Source organism: Rhinoderma darwinii, chromosome 6 (assembly GCF_050947455.1).
Source record: "Rhinoderma darwinii isolate aRhiDar2 chromosome 6, aRhiDar2.hap1, whole genome shotgun sequence".
NCBI classification, from domain to species: Eukaryota; Metazoa; Chordata; class Amphibia; order Anura; family Rhinodermatidae; genus Rhinoderma; species Rhinoderma darwinii.
This window is the reverse complement of record NC_134692.1, coordinates 51,610,336-51,637,243: the sequence shown is the minus strand read 5'-3', so window position 1 is coordinate 51,637,243 and position 26,908 is coordinate 51,610,336. Positions and strand designations below refer to the sequence as shown.

The 26,908-nt window shown below is 38.4% G+C and overlaps 1 protein-coding gene across 3 annotated transcripts in view; it reads right to left on the bottom strand.

Moving 5' to 3' along the window:
- SATB2 (SATB homeobox 2) overlaps window positions 1-26,908 on the bottom strand; it is a 189,272-nt gene that overhangs the window by 63,457 nt on the left and 98,907 nt on the right. Inside the window, exons 6-9 of one of the 3 annotated variants that reach the window (XM_075831206.1) lie at window positions 25,492-25,594; window positions 22,487-22,564; window positions 19,583-20,046; window positions 1,075-1,284 (exon numbers count right to left, since the gene is read on the bottom strand). In XM_075831206.1, coding sequence (XP_075687321.1) covers window positions 1,075-1,284; window positions 19,583-20,046; window positions 22,487-22,564; window positions 25,492-25,594 — 855 coding nt within the window. The remainder of the gene's footprint in view (window positions 1-1,074; window positions 1,285-19,582; window positions 20,047-22,486; window positions 22,565-25,491; window positions 25,595-26,908) is intronic. The other 2 variants (XM_075831208.1, XM_075831207.1) reach the window with 2 other exon arrangements.

The window sequence follows — 26,908 nt, the reverse complement described above, 5'->3', positions numbered from 1 at the left end:
TCGGACACCCAATTTCACCTAGGAAATGAGCGGAAATGAAAAGAGAAATTTCATTTTCGAGTCCCAGGCCCCAGGTTGCCTCTGATTTGTGCCTTTAATTTTCTTAAACTGTTATTGTTATTTTCTGTATTCTGCCACACTGCTTTAATTGAATGATTTCTCCCATCAGCTGACAAAGTAAGGGCAAAATAAAAGTATTGTTCTGACTGAAAGACACAAAGGTCTCATCAGACACTTGTCACCTGTAGACTTCATAAAGACTATGCTTTTGGAGAACTTCAACCTCTTAAGGGCACATGCTTCATTACCGACTATTTTTTTTTTATATAAGCCTCTGCATTAACAGAACTGTGTACCAATGTAAATAAACTTTAGATATGGTAAAAATAAAAAGAGCCACTACACATAAAGTGAAAATATTAAATAAATAAAAGACCTGAGTTTGTGTTTCACGATTTCATACAATTTATGAATTTCAGGACTTAAAGAGTATCTGACCTGGAAATCGATGTCCTTAACTGAGGGCATGGTTCAGATGCACTAATATTACTAAACTAGGGGTGCCATAGAACCTCTTGAGTGGGTCCCTGAACTCCCGATTGAGGAGCTGTAAGTCAATCATATATAAAGACTGGCGTGCTAGTTAAGCAGTGCATTATTCTGGGAAGCAGTGCACTGAGGACTGTGTTCCCTAATTTTACCTACGTACATTGATCGCAACCACTTCAGCAAAAGTGGCAGAAAAACCTTCATACATATTGCGTTCATGCTGAACGCAAGTTTTTTCAATGCAATTACACCAATAAGCTGAGATATTTGCATTGATACATGACCCCCAATGTGTTCTGTATGTCCATCTTGGATGATTGGCCAACAGGGATCACCCAACTAACTCTACAACACCTTTACTTCTTAAGGAACCTTCTAGTCCAATCAGTCAAGAGGGACATTCTAAACTGCACTTATAAACAAATAATAAGTAATAAATATCTTTTTAAAGATACATACATAGTGTACTAGACACAGAGGTTAGGCTGTGTAGCAGACCATAAAAGATGGACTGGCTGGACATACCTGTGGAACGCGGGATGAGCTGGGGCTGCTGGATGATGACAACAGGCTTACATTAGGGTTCATGCTTCTTTCCCTTTCATCCTGATAGATCCGATCTCTTTCTGCCTCTGGCAAGTTTAAGAAGTTCTGCATAGCCCTAAGGTTCACCAGCAATGACTGGGATGCTGTTCTAGGATCTTCTTCCTTACGTAAGATTTCTGACAACAAACCCTGGTCCAAGAGAATGAAATGTCCAACTTATTTTTGTTTTACATGTAATAGACATGCTAAGCCAAGTATCAAAAAAGAACACTGTACACGAGCAGTGGACACTGTTAAACTAATTTTTAGATCAAAAGTCAGTATATTGATCCAGAAGCCAATAGTATGTTTAAAAGAGCAATTCCTTGAGGTAGGTAATTTATACATGGATGTATCCATGCGTAAGCCTGGGGGCAATTAAAAGAACAAAATTATTAAAATGCTTTTTATTGTCCCTGTTGACCCACTGGACCAAGGGCCTGATGCAAATGATATATTTTGAAAAAGGGAAATAAATCAATTAAATAAATAAATGTACCTCTTCATAACCTGTACAAGGCCTCCTTTAATCTCACTACCATATTATTTGCAATGATGATAGATATATAACATTTTACCTGGGTATTGACTAGAAAAAGTTGAAGTGCATTTGTTTCAAAGTGGAGGAGCTGAATCAATTCTGCTTGTGGTTGTGTGGCAAACATATGTGCCTCATTTTTTTCACAATGTTTGGTATATTGGTTTTGTGTTGGTAAGCAGTGGACAATACAGGATTATACAAAGAAGTCTAACATAAAATAGAAAAAAACAAATAACGAAAGTAATAGAAGAGCAATGTAAAATATCTCCGGGCATGTTATGGTGTTATCTTAGGGCATAATAATTAGAATGCAATCTCCTATTGTCTCTATATTTTATGCAGTTAAACAAATACACTTTTTTTTAACTATCTTATTATAACAGTCAATATATGATGATCCAATACCTAAACGTTGTCCAAAGATGTTATATCATAATAATGGTATAGAAAATTGGTTGTGAAAAGTACTCTATGTTTTCCACACAACTCCAATCAAAAATGGTTCAGCTCCGCACTTCCAATGAAAATGCAAGGTAATTGTAAAATACATCTCACCATGACAAATAATATGGCAATGTATGCTGGCCTTATATGGGCTATATAGGTCTGTTTATTTCATTAATTTATACTAATATGTACCTAAAAATTAAGTCCCTGGGCTCACAATGCAGTTTCTCTATCTCAGACAGACATGCATACAAATAGGGCCAGTTTGGAAGCCAGTCAATTTAACAGAATATTTTGGGGGTGTGAGAACCTGCACACAGAAAAAACTCGATATCTCTCTATTCAAGTAAATATTGTCCTGGTTAAATCCAAACTCAGGGCACTAGAGTAATACTAATTAACATGGGCACCATACTGCCCATTATGACACATAATGGCATTCACTACTTATGAGGCACTTGGTAATATCTCATAGACATCAGATCCAAAGATGGATATATTACTTATCAACAATCAGTATCCACGGCTGTATGCAAATCACAGCACCATTGGAACGGTGCCATTATATTTGCTATTACAAATAAATCACAAATTCCAGTTTACAAATGCCTATTGAATGCGAAAACTCTGTTCAACTTCTGCCTAATGAAGAAGAGAAAATACTTTTCGTGAAAATGTTTGTTTAATAGCTGAATAGATTCAGTAAGTGTATTATAGTCGCACCTTTCTAGGAAGTACTGTATGTCAATTATTTTTGCCATTTTGTGATGCCCAAAGCTAATCTCCAGAAATGGAGTTGTAGGTGACTTTATTATGGGCAGGGCACTAGTCAGGCCTATCTCATCTCAAACCCCATAACATATTCATTAAAGAAGAACTCACATCTTAGAATTTTATAGCATAATGAAAGCATATGTCATAATATTAGAATCAATTGGGGTTTGACCTCTGGGACCCCTGCTAATCCCTAGGTTGAAGAGACCGGCGGATGGAGCGGAGGGCCGTTACGCAGAGAAAAGATCAAAGGGACCTCGCAGCGGGGACCCCTCTATGACATAGTAGGGCATATGAAAAGAGGTTGTTCTGATAGGACAACTGCTTTAACTATGTGTGAAAGGAACACAGATTTTAAAGGCTATGGACACCTTTTGCGTTTTTTTATTTTATAGCATTCATTTATGTGAAAAAGAAATATATTTTTTGCAATTGGTTTTAATTAAAGAATTGTTTAATCGTTTTACTTCGGCTGCTTGAATTGATTACAATACATTGCATGCCAGGCTCCCTCTCGGCTCAGTCTGCAGCCCCTTCTGTCTTCTGAACGCGAATCTCAGGCCAGGTCTGCACTGAGATTATTTTGTAAAGCTACTGATTCATTTCAACTAATGAGTAACTCCAAAAAGTCTGAGTGAAGCCTTAATATCAGAATAGAGCTAAGGCTGGATTCACACGAGCATGTTACGTCCGTAAAGGACGGAACGTATTTCGGCCGCAAGTCCCGGACCGAACACACTGCAGGGAGCCGGGCTCCTAGCATCATAGTTATGTACGATGCTAGGAGTCCCTGCCTCACTGCAGGACAACTGTCCCGTACTGTAATTATGTTTCCAGTACGGGACAGTAGTTCCACGGAGAGGCAGGGACTCCTAGCGTCGTACATAACTATGATGCTAGGAGCCCGGCTCCCTGCAGTGTGTTCGGTCCGGGACTTGCGGCCGAAATACGTTCCGTCCTTTACGGGTGTAATGTGCTCGTGTGAATCCAGCCTAAAAGTTGCATTCAGGAGAAGATAGGAGGGACAGTACACTGAGCCGACAGTGAGCCCAGCTGTCGGGATTTACACTGAACGGCATCTAGCAGCTTGCAAAATACATACAAACTGCAGAAGCAAAACGTTTCAAAGTTTTTCATTAAACCAAGTACAAAAATAGTATGTTTTTTTTCACATAACACATGCAATGCAATAAAAAAAAACTAAAAAAAAGAAACCTGCAAAGGGGTTGTCCAGGATTATAAAAACAAGGCTTTCTTATTTAAACAGTGCCATACCTGTCCATGGGTTGTGTCTGGTATTGCAGCTCAGCTCTATTGAAGTGAATGGGGCTGAGCTGCATTACAACACAACCTTTTGGCAATTGTGGTACTGTTTCTGAAAGGAAGCAGCCATGTTTTTCTAATCCTGGACAATCCCTTTTTAAGCTCTACATCAAGAAAAACGTAGCTTTGACCACTATAAATATATATTATGAAAATTAATCAGCTCTGAATTTTGGACCTAAAATATAATTATGCTCATAGTTGGTACACTATAACTGTTGCACTTTAACAATTGCAACCAATCATCTTATTCTTTTCTACAACAAATACCACCTTTCCGCAGACCAGTATTAAGATACAGTAATAACAATTTCGATAACTCCAACAATAATCCAGTGTGTTCACTTGAAATAAATATATAGCTACAGGTTCTGAAATTGTTGCTTCAGCTATGACTAAAAGCTCCTCAAGTTTTCAGGACTCATAGGCTAGGTTCCCCATTTTATACTAAGGCACAAGGGGGTTGTTTTTTTTTATTATCACAGATTCTGTTTGAATCCGCAAGACAAATATCATGGCATGTTCTATTGCATGCTGTATTAGGCAGGTATTCTTCCATAGAAGTATTACTTCTCACTGAGCTACCATACAATAACACATAGAGTGCCTACATATGCACTTTGTGAATCGCCATACAGGGTCCATGCACACAGCACTGCATAGTTCCTTTGATAAATTTTCTTGGCAGATGCACATATTTTTATTTTTTTTCCATTAATGAATTTTTATTGATTGAGTTTTCATTATTAGTAACGACTGTTGGAAACTTCCTCATCTTCTTAAATAACTAGTGCCGTATACTGTATATGTCATACAAGAGGATCCTATAATGCAGCTCCAGATGAATCAGATCAATCTCCCTGAGCAGGACAATCCAATTTAAGGTGGAATTAAGGGTTATCCGGGAAGCGAAAACCCCTTATTAGGAGCCGCAAATGAAACAAATAAAACCAAAAAAGCAGCACTCACTCATCCCCGCCCCCGGAGATCCCACGACGAGGCCCCAGCGGTAACAATCGCAGCCGTCCACATTGACGCAGCACATAAACGCCACAGCCAATCAGCGGGGCTCTCTGATGACGAATCACATTTCTGGCATAATGCCAGAAATACAACATATGGCCGCTGAGCCTCGCTGAGATGCACATAGTTTTGAACTGTAAGTTATCTGATGTTTGACAACCTTACACCCCACCCAAAAAGATTTACCTACAATCTTGTAAACACAACAATCATTCTTTATTTTCACTTGACACAATACACAACACAACTGAGCGTTCATGTTTTAAATAAATCACAAGACCTTTAAAGCACAGTACATCACTGTAACACCAATGTGACTATAATTACCTACAAAAAAAGCTGGTGTTTTATGTAAGACTAATTTCCTTCACTTGTGTCCCATTATTGAAATACTTCACACAAAATTTGCTTTTATTAATAGCCATTTTCCACAGAGCCTCTCTTGTAAATATGTCAACTTTCCATTACATACAAAATGATGGAACCTGCTTTTTCGTCACCTGCAAATAATTAGTCACTCAATATGCAAAGCAACCTCCTTGAAGAAAAACAAATGGTCATAATTCTGTTTAATTGTAAGTAAATGAGGCAGAATTTATTTTTTAAAGTGATAGACTCCAGGTGTGTGTTACCCAATATGGTGTTTTTGCCATGGCTTAAAAAAATGGTGTGTGTAGTTCCTTAAATGTACCATGTAGTGACTTTTGTAACCTTTTGTCTAATAAACTGTTATCCTTGTATGTTTTTTTGTACAATTTAGGTTGGCTACATTATAAAACATACATAAAAGGGTTAGGCTGGGTTCACACGACCTATTTTCAGACGTAAACGAGGCGTATTATGCCTCGTTTTACGCCTGAAAATAGGGCTACAATACGTCGGCAAACATCTTCCCATTCATTTGAATGGGTTTGCCGACGTATTGTGCAGACCTGTAATTTACGCGTCGTCATTTGACAGCTGTCAAACGACGACGCGTAAATGGACTGCCTCGGCAAAGAAGTGCAGGGCACTTCTTTGCCACGTAATTTGAGCTGTTCTTCATTGAACTCAATGAAGCACAGCTCAAGATTTACGAGCGTCTCAGAGCGTCTCAGACGCCTCGTAAATTACGAGGAGGAGCATTTACGTGTGAAACGAGGCAGCTGTAAACAGTGTCTTTTCACACGTAAATGCCTCTCATCGTGTGAACATACCCTCACAGCTGTCAAACGACGACGCGTAAATGGACTGCCTCGGCAAAGAAGTGCAGGGCACTTCTTTGCCACGTAATTTGAGCTGTTCTTCATTGAACTCAATGAAGCACAGCTCAAGATTTACGAGCATCTCAGAGCGTCTCAGACGCCTCGTAAATTACGAGAAGGAGCATTTACGTGTGAAACGAGGCAGCTGTAAACAGTGTCTTTTCACACGTAAATGCCTCTCATCGTGTGAACATACCCTTACTATCACTATGTAGTACCATTTTTAGTTTGCTCATCACCATGTCCATTTTTACAAAGAACCTTCTGTAAATAACTGTGAAAATAATCCTTTAGTTTAGCAGGAGTTCTGACATCAATGGCAGTCTTACTTCAAAACTGGAAAGCATAGAGTTAAAACAGCTTTCTAAAGAGGTAAATGAGCCCCATAACCTGTGTACCTGTCTACAGAATGTGGAATTTTTAACTCTATAATTTCCAGAACGCTTATCCTAGAAGGAACAGTGATCATTGGTGGGTACAATTGGCATCACGATATAGGATAGGGTAAAGTTATAGCTATGTCTACTTTAAGAAAGTACTTAAAATATTTCAGGGGATAGACAGAAGAGCTGGCTGACAAAATTATAGCTAACAGACTGTACGACATGATATTAAGCTGACGATATGTGACCAAAGTCACACAGATGCCAACCGTTGGTAAGAAATCTGCCCATGCTCCGACTTCCCTAGCTCAGAAATTCAACAACACCTTAAAAAATACTCTTTTGAGCAATATCGAGCGCAGAAGTGCTTCATATATTCCCTTACATGGCTCCATTATTGGTGTTTTTAAGAGATTGGGCAGAAACATGTGGCCCTCTAAGGTGATTAATGGGCAGAGGACCTTTTTTTTTTAGGTTTGATCCATTGGGCTATATTTAAACATTAAAATTAAAACCAAAGACTATGCAATGCCACTCATAGCATTTGGTGAAAGTAAGGTGAAGACTGATAAAATCATATAAATGGTTTGAAGCATTTAGTTGTAGTGATTCAAACAGGAAATGTGCCATGATGTAGAATGCCGGCATGGAATATATGGTATATACAGTATGGAGAAAAACTACATTTGCAGGTATCCCTTCATCCAGTCTATGCCACCCATCTCCTTATTCTTCATATTTTAAGTTTTGTTGGCGCCATGGTCGGAAGGGCTTTACTAAGGAAAAATGTTAAACATTTAAGATGTTTTAAAAAAAAAAAGTTTAGCAGTACATCCCTTTAGAAATGTTCTGTGGACTAATTCATCTTTGTTTAATCATGGAGCTATTGGAATAACCATGTTAAAACACGACAGCCGGAGGTGGGACAATGTTTCCAACCTTATGTGACCTTATTCCGTCTTCACTGTAAAGGCTGAAAATTGTATGTAAGAACATAAACTCCTTGTGAATTTTACAATGACATCTATGTAGCACCAGTACAACTTCCAACAAATACAGAAGAGTTGATTATGTTCCATTAACTAATAAACGGCAAAACAAAGACCCAATTCTCAAAAAACTGAAATGACCAATTGTGTAGTTTTGTGTTACACGTGGACAGCATCCACACCCTTCACTTAATACATAAGGACCTGAACAAAAGACACTTCTCTGTATCATGATCCTAACCTCCTACACCTTCAATAAAGCCTGTTGAAAAAATTACCAACAAAAATACATAATTTAATTAAAGTTGTATTTAAAAATATACGAGCTTTTTTGTTATCATATGCCTAGAAGCTTTTAAGTAATTAATGGAAATTTAATTAAAATGGACAAAATCCTGTTTACTACAGCAAAAGTTATTAGTCATCGGTGCAGCTTTTCTTGTCTTTAAACATTTACAAGACATTTATATTTGGTGCTCAACATTTGGTATGTTGCTTAGATTGTCCATCACCCATCATCCTCCCTGAATGCATCTGATGATAGGGGGCTCTTTCCTACAAAGGTATCACAATTAGGCTGGGTTCACACTGAGTTTTTTGCCGGCGAAAAATAGATTTTGCTCTGCCTGCACGCCGATTTTCGTGGCGTTTTTCGCCCGCGGCCATTGAGCGCCGCGGGCAAAAAACGCAGCGAAATACGCTTTCTCTGCCTCCCATTGATGTCAATAGGAGGTCAGAGATGTAAACACCCGAAGATAGGGCATGTCGCTTCTTTTTCCCGCGAGACGGTTTTCCCGCGCGCTGGAAAAAAACGCATCCGCCTCCCATTGAAATCAGTGGGAGGCATTTTCGTCTGTTTTTTGACGCATTTTACGATGCGGTTTCCGCGTCAAAAAACGTGTAAAAAAACCTCAGTGTGAACTGGCTCTTAGAGTTAGTTAACACAGAGTATTTTGCAGGCAGAAAAAATCTGTCTTAAAATTCCTTCAGGAATTTTGAGTCAGATTTTGACCTGCCTGCTGCGTTTCTCGCCTGCAGCCATTGTGGACTGTGGGCAAAAAAACGCAGCGAAAAACGCTCCTATTGACTTCCCCAATCGGAAATGTTATTTTTTCCACGGTACCGTGGCAAGAAGGGACAGGCCGCTTTTTTCTCCCACGGAATGTATTTATTTAAGGGTCTGTTCTGGGGTCTTTATTACTTTAGGGGGTCTCTTCTGGGACCTGAATTTAGGGGGTCTGCCTTCTCTATTTGCTTAAGGAGTCTGGTCTGACGTCTGTATTTAGGGCTCCGGTCTTGGGTCTGTATTAATTTACGCTACCTCTTCTGGGATTTGTATTTAGAGGGTCTGATTTGTTTAAGGGGCCTGGTCTGGGGTCTGTATTTATTTAGGGGCCTGGTCTGCAGTCTGTATTTATATAGGGGTCTGGTCTGGGGTCTGTATTACTTTAGGGGGTTTGGTCTGGGATCTGTATTTATTTAGGGGCCTGGTCTGGGGTCTATATTTATTTAGGGGCCTGGTCTGCAGTCTGTATTTATATAGGGGTCTGGTCTGGGGTCTGTATTACTTTAGGGGGTTTGGTCTGGGGTCTGTATTTATTTAGGGGCCTGGTCTGGGTCTATATTTATTTAGGGGCCTGGTCTGCAGTCTGTATTTATATAGGGGTCTGGTCTGGGGTCTGTATTACTTTAGGGGGACTGGGCTGGGGTCTGTATTTAGGGGGTCTGGGATCTATTTGTTTAATGGGACTTGTCTGTATTCTGTATTTATTCTGGGGTCTGTATCAGTTTAGAAGGTCTAGTCTGGGGTCTGCATTTGTTTAGGGGGTTTGGTTTCCGGGGTCTGGTCTGAAGTCATTATTTGTTTAAGGGATCTGGGGGTCTATATTAGTTTAGGGGGTTTGTGGTCTGTATTCATTTTGTGGTGTGTTAATGGGGGTCATATTCACTATTCATAATTCAAATGTGTCCAATATAAATGGGCAGGGTGTAAGCTAAAACATTTCATGCATCGAATTTCAGAATCTCTGTGATGTCCCTTCTTAAAAGTTGGCAAGTATAAGGAACATCGACTTGATTGGCCCAGACATTGCTTTTGCAAATTGGGCCAAGACTTCCAGATTGATTTATATACACAAAATACATTGCTAGTAAAAATGATGCTACCTGCAAAAACACAACAAAGACCAGAAACATTTTCAAACCCATGCTATACAAAGTATCAGTTCTGACAGTTCAATCTTGTGCAAAATTCTTTCTCCAAGAATTATGCAGGAAAGAATACAGAGCTCACAATGGTTGTATACAAAGACTGAATGCAGCGCAGATGAGTAACCTTTGGGAAAAGGAGTTAAAAATGAATATTTAATTGTGGTATTAAATTGATATGTATGTAACTATTTGGGTAATGTTTACCTGGTATTTAATTTCCTCCTTGCTATCTGCTTTTTAGCTTTGCTTCATCAGGGGACAACTATAATCATGGAAGCTTAGATTTAGCATCTAATGGGAGTCTGAGGTAGTCTAAAATCCACCTCCAGACTCATCAGAGGCCAGGACTGCTGTTCTGCTCTATTATCATGCTTTACACTGCAGCTCTGCATTATTAGATTAGCTTGTGTGTTAACACAAGCCCAACATAGGCTCTGTGGGAAGTCAGTGTATGAATAAAATATATACATTACAACAAAGATAAAATTGACATACATATATTTAGCAGGAACTTGTGACTTGGATGCTGGGTGCCAACAAGCCACTTGGCCTTGAACAGGGTATTTTGATAAAGGGCAATAGCAGCAGACTGAATATTTGTCCTGGGTGAAGGAAAACCTATCTACAGCTCTGGATTTGGTATGACACTTGGTATTACAGATACAATTGCAATTTGACCTGGCATGGAAAAATAAATGCACCGTGAATGTAATAATTAATTTTTTTTCGAATATATTAACTTTGCCTGTGGGCTAAAAATTTTTAAAAAAAAATGTTGTACAAAGTTGGATTTATAGAGAACATGTGAAGAACACAAAGTGTTGAAGTTGTAGTCTCATCAACACAGCCACCAGACTGGCACCACCTCTACTACCAGATAGAGCAGCTGGAAATAAGGACGGAGAAGAATTAACACCCCTCACACCCCCACCCTATGATGAGTAATCTGACCATAAATCACATCTGTCAGTATTGAAGACTTCAACTATTCTACAAAGGCTAATTTGCTTTCATGCAATTGTCTAAACTCCTGCAATAATGATAACCAAACATAGAACCCACACGAAGCCCTGTAATTATGACAAGGTAGCTATAAACAAAGCATTGTCCCGGAAAGACTTCTCTGTTCTGTTTAGTTCAATTAGCAAAGTTTGACATGAGCTTTAATTATGACATATGGTCTATGTATGCAATAATATATTTTATATTCCAGTGGACGCAGAAGTGGATTTCATATTCACATGTCAATCATCTCATGGACCATAACTATTTATAACTAGATATTCTATTGTGACATACAAAATATGATTTGGATTATTTTCCTATAAGAAAATCAACTAAACAAGTGAAAAGTACATGTATTTTTTTTTTTATATAATTTTTTTTACCTTTATGAGTAATCTTATTTATAGTGCATGGTGTCTGATTTGCCCTGTCTGAGGGTGGCATAATTTTGAGTTGAACAGTTGAGTCATTTGAGACAGACACAATTTCAACATGGTTGTCAAGCAGCATGTCTATAGCAACCAGTCTGACTCAGATTACTCAGGCAAATTGTGACTGAGCTGAGAAAAAGCAGAAAGTAGTATTCAATGCAGGCCTTTCTATCTATCTGACTGCCATAGTAATCAGATTTTATAAAGAAAATAAATTTAGCTGAAGAACCTTTGGATCAATCGAAGCCTATATTACAAATCATGCTTCTCAATCTGTAACACCATGGATTCTCTTTAGGTAATGGCTGGAGGGGATAAACGTCTACAAACTTTGAAAATAGTGTCACAGGACAGAAGGTAAAGGGTGTTCATCTGAAACCAGTCACAAGATCATGAAAATAAAATATACTGGCATTTACTGGCTATAAAGTTGCTTTTAACACTTTAATGGTATTAATATTATTACTTTTACATGGATTCTTGTTGTTGTCATTGATCCTTTCGACAACAATGTGCCACAATGGTACTGATTTTCCGTTTTATTAAAGGGCAATCCGACCATACACATTAATGGCACATATTTAAGATATGTTATACGTAAGTAGAATGATACCTTTGAGCAACAAAAAAAAATTATGAACAATAAATGTTTTTAGCAAATAAATTTTGACCTCCAGTAGGTTCTTTATATTTCTTGTATATTTAACATATGTCTGTCCTAGTTCTTACTGACTTTTTTCCCCTTTTCTGCACAATACTCTATATGATATTATTATATTTATTTAAGCACTTAGCTCTGAGCTTCAGCCAATCAACAGTCAGTTTAATTTGCCTTTGTGACTTAGAACCCACCCATTGGATTTCAGACTATTTGCAACAGGACAGAGCCAAGGATAAATTGGATGGAAGACACAAGTGTCCTTCTCAAGAGAGCGCTGATTCTCAGCCAGCATCTCCTGTCTGGCAACCTGACTGTTCCATTCACTGGATTTAAGTTCCTGGGAACCAGTATCCTTCAGTAAGGGTGAAGTTTATCCTCTCTGGATCAAGGCCTAAATTTGTTTTTGTTTTTTTTTTTACTAGATTTGGCTATTGTGTGAAAACATTGGCAAAGGATTGGTTCGCTTTTGAAGTGCAGACAGAAACTGTGGACACTTGGGGCTTCATGATGTGTCTAACCAGGCATGAGCATTGACACCAGCTCTAAATGATGAATTATATCTAAAGAACATTCCTTTATTCGTGCCCGGGGAGCAAGAAAAAAAATTGGTCAAAGCAATATTAAGTATTAACAACTGATATGCACATCGAATCTACAATGTTGAATATTTGCTCAATCTGTTCTTACTTTACTGGTACACTATCATTTTAGGAGTTGTATTAGGCTATGTTCACACTGCCTTTGGACAATACAATTGAAATATATATTTAACAAAGCAAAAAAAAGGCAAAAAAGGAATGAATTTTTGAAGGCACTTTTGTTTATATAGTATATGCTATTCACTAGCTTCAAAAAACAAAATCCAGGTGTAAAACTATCAAACTTATGCCAAAAGAACCCCCTTCTAGCATACATTTCCCTCATATAAACCTACTGTATATAAAAATTGCACTATATGTCTTTTGAACTTGAGAAATGTGGTCTGAACATAACCTAAGGCCTCATTCACATGACAATATTTGAATCCTGAATCATGTGTGAATGTGTTTTACCTGAGCCATACGTACTATTATAAAAAATAATAAGGGGGATCATAGAGTTTTATTCGGGATCCACATAAGAAAATCTGCAGCATGCTCGCTCAAATGTCATATATCAGTCTGTGATATGGAAAGGTTGGACTTGATGGACCTGTGTCTTTTTTCAAACTTATCAACTATGTAACTATGTAACTATAAGGCCATGTTCAGACGTGGCAGAATTTTTCCGCTGAAAATGTTGCTGCATTTTCATATTTGACAGGTAAATGCTGAAATCCGCAGTGAAATTCCGCTGCTTCTCCGCAACATAATGTGCATGCTGCGGAGGGAAAATTCTGCACCGCAGCCTAAATTCCGCACGGTTATTTACCGCAACGTCTGAACTAAGCTTCCTAAAAATGTATAGAAACAAATGTAAAAATCGGCTGCTGCAGAATTCCACTGCGGACTGTCCGCAGCGGAATTCAAAGGTAATTCCGCCACATCTGAATGTGCCCTAATATGGTCCAATGGGTTCCGCCGAGGTGTTGTTAGTTTTGACAGGAAAAACTTATTTTTACAGAAAAATAAGGGAGCCTCCGACACAGATGTGAACATGGCCTAAATAAGTGCATTTCTGTGGGATACAGCACTGTGCAATTTTAGTACCAAAAAATATTATATTTAAAAATATGATATATCACTATTATGCATTTAACTCATGCAATGTGCCCCAAACCACCAAGAGCTGTGCTCTGTTTAGAAAAGTAAAGTTGTACTACTTTATTGCCATGCAACTATCTAAATATCATCATGTAAATTTCAAACATACTCAAGTATATGGGTTGCTGGCCTAATAAAAATTAAGAGGGAATACGTTCAAGTTTGGGAATGCCTTCAAATGTTGTGATATACAATTTTTCCTTAATAGATTTCTACTTCTATGAACTTCTGAAGGTTTAGCGCAGTGTAAGGGTATGTTCACACGCAGAGTAAAAAATGTCTCAAAATACGGAGCTGTTTTCAAGAGAAAACAGCTCCTGATTTTCAGACGTTTTTTGTGCCACTCGCGATTTTTGCTGCGTTTTTCGTTGTTTTTTATGGAAAACAGCTCCAAAAACGTCCCAAGAAGTGTCCTGCACTTCTTTTTCGCGGGCGTTTTTTCATGCGTAAAAAACGCCGCAAAAAACACTCCTTCGGAACAGAACGCCATTTTCCCATTGAAATCAATGGGCAGATGTTTGGAGGCGTTCTGCTTCCGATTTTTCGACTGTTTTCAGGAATATTTTGCAGGTGGAATTTCTGCCTTAAAATTCAGTTTGGAAGTTTGAGGCAGGATTTCCTCTCCCTGCACGCCGATTTTCACTGCGTTTTTCACCCGTGGCCATTGAGCACTGCGGGCATAAAACGCAGCGAAATACGCTTTCTCTGCCTCCTATTGAAGTCAATGGGAGCTGAGAGGCGTAAACGCCCGAAGATAGGGCATGTCCCATCTTTCTCCCGCGAGGCGGTTTTACCGGTCGCGGGAAAAAGACGCCTCCGCCTCCCATTGAAATCAATGGGAGGCATTTTCGGGCCGTTTTTCATGAGTTTTGCGGCGCGGTTTCCGCGTCAAAAAACTCGTCAAAAAAACTCAGTGTGAACGTAGCCTAAGACCGCATCACTGTGATTATGTAAAGCATTATACTTTGCTTTTCTACAGTTAGTGGTTCTGAAATTTTAGCTGCTACCTCAATAAGGGGTGCACAGCATAATTGATACACAAATTACATTGTAATAATTCCAGCAAGTTGTGTTAAAATACAGTGAAGTTCAATCAATACTTGTCCATTTTTTAATAAAAAAGAAAAAAAAATGCACAATGAACCAACATTTTCAGGGTCCAGTTGCATTATTGAAAATGCCAGACCATCTGCATGAGTAAGAATAAATCTCCTCTAGTAGGGTACTGGAATGGACATGATTTGCAAGCGTGGCGACATTTTGGCATCCTGCTGCCAGTAAATGATGACTTAGCTGGGGAAGTTGGTAGCACAGCAGCCTAACAAGGACTGCTATTTTATAGTGCACCTACCATTATAACTTTTTGTTTGTTTTGCATAAAACGTAAATACATGAAACTTTGTAATATATAATATTAAGGAAAGACACATCTTTCTCACATTCAAAGCAAGCTGTCGCTCCCTTTCCCTACCTGCAGGCACTCTGTAAATGTTTAGAGGTCACCCTCACAAATCTGTCTAGCCTGAAACGGTAAATATCAGAAAAAGGAAGGGAAAGGAAAGGATCAGACCCAAAATATGCAAGTTAGATACATTTCTGCAGCTGCCTAAAGAGTGACTAAAGGTGTTGACCGGAAAGAAAATTGATTGTCTATTGATTGTCTATCCTCAGGATTGGTCATTAATATTTAAATCGAGGGGGTCTGACTCTCGTTACCCCCACCGATCAGATTTTTGAAGGAGCAATGGTGCTTGGCGAGTGCTGCTTTCCCTCAATTACATATACATTAACTCATGCAAAAAGCTACTCAATAGGAATCAATGCACTAACTCTGTTATATCAAAACAGGAGTTATTCCATGTCTAAATGCCAAAAAGGAAATGTGTAAACTTAGGGAAAAGTTCAATTTAAAGCATACCTAACATTTCAGGTGCCTTTTCAGAATAAGCTATCGTATGTGTGTACATAAGGAATAACAATATTTCTGACAATTATATGACATTCCTCCTGCATTTATTTAGCAGTTTCCCCTCTGCAGGCTCTCTCTCTCTAATTCTCAGTTGTCTCTGAGCTAGTGGGTGGAGCCTAACTGCTGTCTTCTATACACTGCACACATAGAAGAGAAGAATCCTGCTTTCATATCTCTATATTTTATGTATAAAGAAGCTGCAGCAGCATGCAGAAGATTATACAGCAGCAATGAGCCATGTAACTGAGAATCCAGCACTGGTGTGAAATATAAGACTTACCAGAAGCTGCTGCACATCTGTGTGTGCATGTCTATCTCTCCCTGTTCCCTTCTCCTGCTCCCCCGCCCTTCTCTGTAGACTTGTATGGACAGTGTCTCTTTCTCTTCTCCTGCTCCCTCCTAATGCTTCCCTCTCACCCTCCATAGACTTGTATTTGTAGCAGCATCCGCGTCTGTCTCCCTCACTGCTCCCTCCTCCGGCTCCCCTCTCCCTTTTCCATAGACTACTATGGGCAGCACGTCTGTTTCTCCTCTCTATGCTCCGGCTACCTTCTCCTGACCCCCCTCCTCTCCATAGACTTATATAGGCAGCAGCATCTGTGTCTCCACTTTCTGCTTCTGCCCCCCTCCCCTCACAAGAATACTTCTATTGTCAGTAACATCTGTGTCTCCGTTCTCTACTCCTGCTCTCTCCTTCTGCTCCCCTTCCCCTCACCATAGACTTCTATGGACATCATCTGTACCTCCATCTCTGCTTCTGCTCGCTTTTCCTGCTTCCCTCTCCCTTCTACATAGACTTGTATGGGCAGGCTGTGAAGACACACACACACACACACACACACATATGCACACACACACACACCCACTTCCTGCAGTCCATCTCCTCTGCTCTGTAACTAGGGATGTACTTTGCTTGACAACAATATATCTCAAATATACTACTAGATTAGCATAAGTTGTTTGAAAAGTTAGTGTCCATTTAAACAAAATTGTCCCAATACATTCAAAATAAAAGTTAAGCCTTGATTAAAAATTCCTATTGTTTTGTTTTTACAGCTCCTATATGAGTCAGACTACAAACATACTGTACTTTGTGTAGTGTGATCCTGCAATCTTACCCTTTTTTCTCTGTCCCCTACTTCTTGCTAACCTATCGAATGCACGTTAGCACAAAGTAAGGGACAAATGGAAAGGAATATGGCTGCAGGGTCAGACTACTATACACATGGTATGTGAAGGGCACGTTCATACGTGGCGGAATTGGTGTGGAATTCCGCTGCGGACAGTACGCAGTGGAATTCTCCAGCGCCCGTTTTTTACAATTGTCTCAATAAATTTTTAGGCAAGTTAGTTCAGATGTTGCGGAAAACTCCACTGCGGACCATAGGCTGCGGTGCAGAATTTTCCTTCCTCAGCATGCACTGTCTGTTGCGGAGAAGAAGCGGAATTTGACTGCGGATTTCAGCCTTTGCAATGCAAAAACTGAAATCTGTGGCAAGACCGCTGTGTTTTCTGCAACATCTGAATTACCTGTAAAATATGCAAATGTTGGTGCAGATTCGTTGCGTAATTGCCCCAAATCTGCACCAACATTTGCAGCGGAAACACTCTGCCACGTCTGGCCGTGCCCTTATAGTCAGTTACCATGGAGACACATATGTCTACATAGTATTTGTAGACAAAATGGTAGAACATTTTTAATCAAGACTCAATGCAGAGTTGCGTCATTTTTCTTTTTAAATGTGTTATGACAATAAAATCATATTTAGTTACAAAGTTATACATGTCCTGTGAGGAAAAAAAGTTTGAAATGAAGTATTTCAATGTAGGAATACATGGTTAGTGTATACTGACCTATTCTTTACCTATATATATATATATATATATATATATATATATATATATATATATATATGTATGCATATATATATATATGTATATATATATATATATGTATATATATATATATATATGTATATATATATATAGATAAATTTCCCATGGTCCTGATTTAAATCCCTAATTAAGTGCCATGGTGCAACCTGGAAGAGGCTGTGAATTCAAACATGTCCATCTCTGTCTCCAAGAAGTTAGAACCCCTCTAGTGATGACACCAATATCAGTTGTCACTTTATAACTCTTTCAGACTGTTTCCAAACATATGATGCAGTTTATTTTGTGTGAATTAGTAATCTATTCTGGAATTGTTTTACAGTTTTAAAATTAATAACTGTCTCTTGTAATCTATCACTAAAATCACAGTGGTAGGAAATACAACACTTGTATACAGGTCAAGCTAGACCCGATATTGTCTCATATATATTTACTTTGAGAAATCTAAGAACCTTTAAGAAATGTAAAATACAAAGGTCCTAATTAAAGTCAAGTAAAAACATCTAAAATTCATAATTGAGAGATGATTACGTGACATATTCTAATGGTAACTTAAGTCCTTATGAAATATTAATCTATATCGTCTATTTAGCTTATATACTGTACAGTGCTATGCTACTCAGTACATCCATCAGCATGAAAAGTAATACATCATGAAAAATGCACCAAAAAGCTTGATTAAAATCTCTCCTAATTCTTGAATTTCACTTCACATCCTATGACCTACATTAGAATTTTCTAAAACATCTCATCTTGTCTTGAAATGAAATTTCCCTTGAGTATTTCCATCTATGCAGATCTGATCAAAGAAATTAGCAATACTGAGATCTGCAGTATTTTGAGTTTCCAGGTGTACATATTCTTGAACAAGAGACATGCATGTTTTTATTTAAAGAGACTCTGTCACCACATTATAAGAGCCCTATCTCCTATATAAGTAGATGGGTGCTATAATGTAGGTGACAGCAGTGTTTTTATCTAGAAAAACGATCTATTTTTACCACTTTATGAGCGATTTTTAGCTTTCTGCTAATTAGTTTCTTAATGCCCAAGTGGGTGTGTTTTTACTTTAGACCAAGTGGGCGTTGTACAGAGGAGTGTATGACACTGACCAATCAGCGACCAATCAGCGTCATACACTTCTCGCCATTCATTTACACAGCCCTAGCGATATAGCTATATCGCTATGTGCAGCCACATAAACACACTATAACATTACTGCAGTGTCCTGACAATGAATATACATTACCTCCAGCCAGGACGTGATGTTTATTCAGACTCCTGACACTTCTGTAGCGTCTCTGTGAGAATTACAGCAAGGCAAGCGTAATCTCGTGAGATTACGATGTAACCTGTCATTTCAAACGAAATTACGTTTGCCTTGCTGGAAATCTCATAGAAAAGATTCAGAAGTGTCAGGAGTCTGAATACACATCCCGTCCTGGCTGGAGGTAATGTATATTCATTGTCAGGACACTGCAGTAATGTTAGTGTTTGTGTATGTGGCTGCACATAGCGATATAGCTATATTGCTAGTGCTGTGTAAATGAATGGAGAGAAGTGTATGACGCTGATTGGCATAAAGCTAAAAATCGCTCGTAAAGTTGTAAAAATAGATCGTTTTTCTAAATAAAAAACACTGCTGTCACCTACATTATAGCGCCCATCTCCTTATGTAGGAGATAGGGCACTTATAATGTGGTGACAGAGCCTCTTTAAGTGAAAACCTTCATATTCATCTTCTACACATACATTACATTCCTGCGTATTGTTTAGTCAGTAGGTGTAAAAAAATAATCAAATAAAATTTACCTGTGTACGATTGAAGGCCACTCTTGCAAAAACAGCTTGAGACACACTTGCTCTTTTCAGCTCATCCCGGACTTGTTGGTAGATATCTGGAGAGACTTCCACTGAAGAGTTGCTGGTTTCTACTTTGACAGGTCTCGGAATTGGTGGATGATTTAGAAACCGCTGGTTGATGGCCTGAGGATGTTGATGGGCTAAAAGTCTGCTGACAGCTATCTGTTGGTTTATTAAGTGTGCCATAGCTATTTGCTGTCGTACCAGTGAAGGACTGAGCTGAGGAGACAAGAGTCCAGGGTTCATTATTGGCTGCAGGCCTGGTACTTGACTTCTAATCGGGGTGCTGTGATAAAGTGGACTTTGAGGAGCTTGTTCATTGCTCTTTCCTAGGCTTGCCAACTGGTTGATATTTGATAGGTGTGTTGGTCGTTGACCCAGTACGCAGTACTCTGTTAGATTATCCCGTTCAACTACAAATAACAGAAAACGTTATTAAGATAGATGTTCTATTGGATAATATGCACGCATAACATGCTACATTTTATCATTATATATATATATATATATATACAGGGTGGGCCATTTATATGGATACACCTAAATAAAATGGGAATGGTTGGTGATATTAACTTCCTGTTTGTGGCACATTAGTATATGGGAGGGGGGAAACTTTTTAAGCTGGGTGTTGACCATGGCGGCCATTTTGAAGTCGGCCATTTTGTATCCAACTTTAGTTTTTTCAATGGAAAGAGGGTCATATGACACATCAAACTTATTGAGAATTTCACAAGAAAAACAATGGTGTGCTTGGTTTTAACATTACTTTATTCTTTCATGAGTTATTTACAAGTTTCTGACCACTTATAAAATGTGTTCAAAGTGCTGCCCATTGTGTTGGATTGTCAATGCAACCCTCTTCTCCCACTCTTCACACACTGATAGCAACACCGCAGAAGAAATGCCTCCCGATCTGACCCCCTTAGACTTTTATCTTTGGGGTCATCTGAAGGCAATTGTCTATTCTGTGAAGATACGAGATGTGCAGCAACTGAAACTATGGATACTGGAAGCCTGTGCTAGCATTTCTTCTGCGGTGTTGCTATCAGTGTGTGAAGAGTGGGAGAAGAGGGTTGCATTGACAATCCAACACAATGGGCAGCACTTTGAACATATTTTATAAGTGGTCAGAAACTTGTAAATAACTCATGAAAGAATAAAGTAACATTAAAACCAAGCACACCATTGTTTTTCTTGTGAAATTCTCGATAAGTTTGATGTGTCACATGACCCTCTTCCCATTGAAAAAACTAAAGTTGGATACAAAATGGCCGACTTCAAAATGACCGCCATGGTCAACACCCAGTTGGAAAAGTTTCCCCCCTCCCATATACTAATGTGCCACAAACAGGAAGTTAATATCACCAACCATTACCATTTTATTTAGGTGTATCCATATAAATGGCCCACCCTGTGTATATATATATATATAGCACTGGACACAACTAGTAACTCTATATCCTACCACAGGCCATTAAATTTTTTACAGATGTCAGTTTATACTTTATATAGATTGGGATTATATCTATCAAAAATTAGGATTTAAATATATATTACAACAGCAATATTGCACAGGTATGATACAGATTAGATGTTATCCCATAGGATCTTTTTAATTTATATTAAACTTCTTACTCTAATGTAAACATTATTAATGTATTTTTGTTTCTCTGCTATCAAATATGACACATGTCAGAATAAGTTATATCTATTTTAGCTGTCTGATTGAACACTGGAAAAACCCAGAATATATATATATATATATATATATATATATATATATATATATATATATATATATATATATATATATATATATATATATATATATATATATATATAAAACCTGCAGATCTGGTGATACAATGCAGTGGTATTTCTTGCAAAGTAAAAGTCTGAGGCCCTTAGGTATGGGTAATTCGTGTGTCAGCAAGAAGTTAGTACTTAGGAAAAAAGTATGGATGGCTTTGATTAAGAGACATTTACGATGCACCAACTGTCGTGTTAAACAAGACATTAACATGTGATCAAAAACAGGATAGGTGAGATAACAAGCATTCTAACCTAATCTCTCTTAAGGGCCTTTTACATGGACAGATATTCGGTTGGTGCAGCGAGCGCCGATCAACGAGACATCGGCGTTCGTTTGCTACTGTCACATGGAGCAATGGATGGGGACAAGCGGTCGTTACTCTGATCGCTTGTCCCCATACATTATTATCATGTCGGCAGCGCCTCTCCCTGTTTACACAGGAAGATCTGCTGCCGACAACAATAATATTTAACTTTTTTAAAACTATACGACCAGCAGGTGATCGAGCTGCTGAAGGTTTTCCTGTTTACACAGGGCAATTATCGGCAACGAGAGTTCTATGAACGCTCATCTGCACGATAATCGGCCATGGTAAAACCCCCTTTACACGGCCCGACGTGGGCCTTTTAAACGAGCGCCGATCAACAAGATAGCTCGTTTATCTGCGCTCGTTTGCTCCTTTCACAAGGATCTATTTATGGGGATGTGAGCTCATGACTTTGATCGCCCGTCCCCATACATTCCTATCATGCTGACAGCACAGGGAGATGTGCTGCTAACAATGATAATATTTTAGACTGCATAAACAATACATTCAGCTAATAAATGGCTGCTCGTTCCTGACTGATCGTTGCCACAGCAATAATCCCGAATGAGCGTTCTATGAATGCTCGTTTGCCAGATAATTTGCCCATTGTAAAAAGGCCTTAATTTTTAAATCTTGGGACTTTATAATGAGAAACTCTTTAAGAGGCGTCATAAAATAGACCACTTACAAGTATACCATGTTTGTTTAACCATAAGGACCTTGCCAATATTACCTTTAAGGTCTCTTTCACATGGCAGTATTTGGTCATTCTTTTGCATCAGTATTGGTAAGCCACAGCCAGGAGTGGAACCTACACAGAGAAAAAGTGTAATAAAAAAATATGCATCTCTTCCCTGTTTTAGACCCACTCCTGTCTTTGACTTTTAAATACTGCTGAAATATACTGACCTAAATACTGTCGTGTGAGAATTGTTCACTGTTTGCCTGCTCGCATTTCATCAGTTATAACTTTTTATGCAATAAGGCTACATAGCTATTTAAAGCCTTGTTTTTCGTGGGATGGGTTTTTTTTATTTTAAGGCATAATTTTCTGGTACATATATGGTAGCTTTTCATTGATATTAATTTTTATAATGGCGGGATGCATAAAAAAAACTATTCCATTATTATTACATTTCTTTTTGCAAAGTACACAGATAAAATATGTATATATTTTTAACTATTTTTATATTTTTTATGAAACAGACTTATTTATCTAAATATATATTTAATGTATTTTTTCACATTTCGGTGTAATATTTATAATAATTTATTTAATTTAATTATTTTTTAATTATTTTTTTTTAGCCCATAAGGGGACTTTTACTTTTAGAAATGTTTTTACACATTATTTACGGTCATATATTTATATGACAGTACATTACTGTATGTAAAATTGTGCATGTAAAATTCCTTAGGTATGGCCTAACAGAGACTAATACTAGATAGCCCTGGGAGCCTTCATTAGCCCCAAGGCTGTCAGTATTTCCCATTCAATCATGGCAATCGCGATGACTGGGCTGATGCTTTGTATGCACTGTGATCAGTATTGATTGTGGTGTAACTAGGGAGTAGAGTCTTTATTAATCCTGGATGTAAATGTGTGGGAGTGTGGTTGTCAATCTCAACTGTTGTGCCGACATAATCAACGATATAGTGTGGAAACTACACCCTGCTGATGACATATATGTACGTCATTTTGCGCTAAGGAGTTAAAGGTTTTGTCTGATCTGATCTGTTACTGCTGGGGAAAGCTGCCGGTTGCCATACATTGTAGATACATGAATGGACACGGAATGCTAGTGCGAGAGTTGCTATTTGTTAGTGGATCTCCTCCCTGAGTAGCAGAGGAGTGTCACTTACTACTACTTACTGGAATAGAAACATACAGTATGCATGTTTTCTTTGGCTACAACCATACACATATATTTTATACAGATAACTATAAATAAACTGCTTCCACAAAAAATGTTTAGATAGGAATCACTGATCTTTGTGTCAGCTGCTCCTTCCTGTCCACATCTGATCATATCTACATTTTAAACACAGTCAAAATATAGTTATGGTTTAGATGGATTCAGAGCTGCTGAGAAAAAGATAAAAGGAAAATAAAAAACACAGGTAAGGCTCTGTTCACATCTGCGTTGGGGTCCCGTTCTGACGTTCCGTCTGAGCTTTCCGTCAGAACGGGACCCTGAACAGACACAAACTAACACAGACGGAAACCAGAGGTTTCCGTTTCCATCACCATTGATTTCAATGGTGACGGATCCGGTGCCCGTGGTTTCCGTTTGTCTCTGTTGTGCAGACCGGACCCGTCGTTTTGCCGGAAGCAATAGCGTAGTCGATGGCACTATTGCTTCCGGCAAAATGACGGGTGTGGTGCACAACAGCGACAACAGAGACAAACGGAAACCACAGGCATCAGATCCATCACCAATGAAAGTTTCTGTCTGTTCAGGATCTCGTTGTGACGGAAAGCTCTGACGGAACGTCAGAACGGGACCCCAACGTAGATGTGAACAGAGCCTAAGCTGCATAAAGAATGTTTGTCTAGACCTTCCCTTTGTCCTTCATTGACAATGAGAAATGCTAAACAACCTGGAGAGGGGGATACTAAAGCTGGATATTCCTAAAGAAATAAGATAGATAACCTATAACAATTTCCTACAACAATGGCTTGTTTGATAGGCGAGTGCTTACAAAACAGCCATTATTTCCCTATCAAGATTAGAAAGGGATGTATTTTCATGAAACAATTCTAATATTGCCTTGTCTCATGGCCCCTGCATTTTCTACAGGATCCTAAATCTTTGTATGGAGATCAAAAGCACTTGAACCCTTTAAAAGCAAAATCTGTTTACCTAACTCACCACCCTGGACCCTCTCCACTCACTTGTGTTCATGAGCTGGCTTAGGAAACAATGCAATATTAGAAAGCCAATAAGAGCGGCTCTTTAAATTGTACGCATAGACAATGTCTGAAAAACACTGCTCGGATCCTTGACCTCATTAAAATCAAGGTTTTTGTTCTGCAGATGTCGTGTTGTGAAATTGTAGTCTTTGCTATATTTGTTTCATCAATGACAACTCTTGAATACAATTGTTACATTAAAAAAGATATGAATTAAAAAAAAATTAAAGTCAATATTCAGGCAGTCTCAATTTTAAAACTTTTGTTTTAGGATAATCTTGATACAGAAGTCTAAAGGTACTTTTACACCAGTGCTCGTTTGCTACTTTCACAAGGAGCTAGTATGGGGAGGAGCACTCGTTACCCCGATCGCTCGTCCACATACATTTGTATCAAGTTGGCAGCGCGTCTCCCTGTTTACACAGAGAGATGTGCTGTCGCCAACGATAATATTTTGCACTTTTAAAATGATATGATCAGCTGATGAACGAAGGTTTGCTCGTTCATCTGCTGATTGTTGCCCTGTTTACACAGGGCAATTATTGGGAACGAGCGTTCTTTGAACGTTCGTTTGCCCGATAATTGGCCAGTGCAAAAGGGCCTTAAGTGTGCTATATATAGAATGATTACCAAGGACATGTGACCTCAGATGGTACCCAAGTATCATTGAATACAAGGACCCTTTACCCCAGTAGCAACATGGATAGGTAGTGTCCTATGAAAACATCTCAATAGCTTATAATCATGGCTTATTACATACAACCCTTTTCAAAAATGTTTTGAGCCCATGTTTTAAAAAAACAGAAACAGATAAAGAAAATTACCTTTCATCTTCTTGAATTTTTTATACCATCTCCCAAATTCATGACATTTAGTAGATGACACATTGGCATAGTATGTACTGTTAACAATGGAGGAGATCATGCTCTGGAAGAGAGTACAGAACAAGGAAAGGATATTAAGTAAGACTTGATAAGAAACATTAATAGCTCATTAGTAAATAGTTCATCTGTAGCAGGATGAAACAAGCAAGGGATACTTTGGGTACAAAGAACACAGCGAGTATTGCAAAATTAGTTGCCGGACTTGTTACCGATCACTTCACCTCTAGGCACTGAACTCCCATGCACATACAAAAAAATTGGCGTCCACTTGGAGTATTGTCCATGGGACCATCCCAACCTGATAAAGCCAGCTATGATTTTTTACGTGAATAGCAGGTCCACCTAGTTTCATTCACATAGCATTTATGATATATATGGCATAAGGACAAAGCATAGTGCATATTAGCAGTTATCTTTTGTTGGACATGACATGTCCAGTCCCTGCAGCTTAACCGAGGAGTCAGGCAATATGATAACATTTCAAATTGGTCATCATAGTTTGGGGTGACTGGCAAGAGAGTTGCATTGTAGATAGTTAACATTATTTCACTGAGCTTTCTATCACTGCATAGGTCTACCTAAAGACATAGAGTAACGAATTGTATTGGAAATGTTTTCTTACAGAGGCATACAGGGTGGTATGAATCCATATTGTTTTATGAATCCATATTCTCCATAATGTAGCGTCATACAGAGCACTATATGTACACATAGTGCCTACTGCTCTGTAGCACGTTTGCTCTGCTGTGTGACACATTCTCGAGATTTGCCATATGACATGAACAATACTAACAAGGCTCAGGATCTAGTGTGTAGTCAGATCCTGAGCTTTTGAAGGTCATATGGCAAAACTCAGTGAAGGCGCGGTTGTGCTTTGAATCATCTACAACAGTATTCTTTCTGTTTGAAAAATGAAAACTTTAATTAAACAGATATTTTTTATATCAAATTCAATTTTGTTCTTTTGTAAGCTATAGTTTTATTTCGCTTTATTCAAGCACAGTAAATATGTATTCAAGGCAGTCCCTTTAACAAATCTAGTACTTATGTACACCTGGAAACAGCATTCAAAGTTTACCAATGTATAACGCAAGTCTTTTTTAAAACGTCTTGTATTACTATAAATTCACTACATGATTGTTTTAATTCAATATGTATAGAGTATTTGGAAAAAATGCATAATTAATAGGGGGAACATTGCTTTCATTTGCTTATACTTGTAAAAAGAATGTATAGACGTAGAAGTATGTGTCGCCAGCTATGCAGAAATGCTCTGCGCTAATAATATCTCAAATATATTATCATTTCCTGCTGATCGAGTTCAGGAGATTAATGTTTTTCAGGGAAATATTTGCTG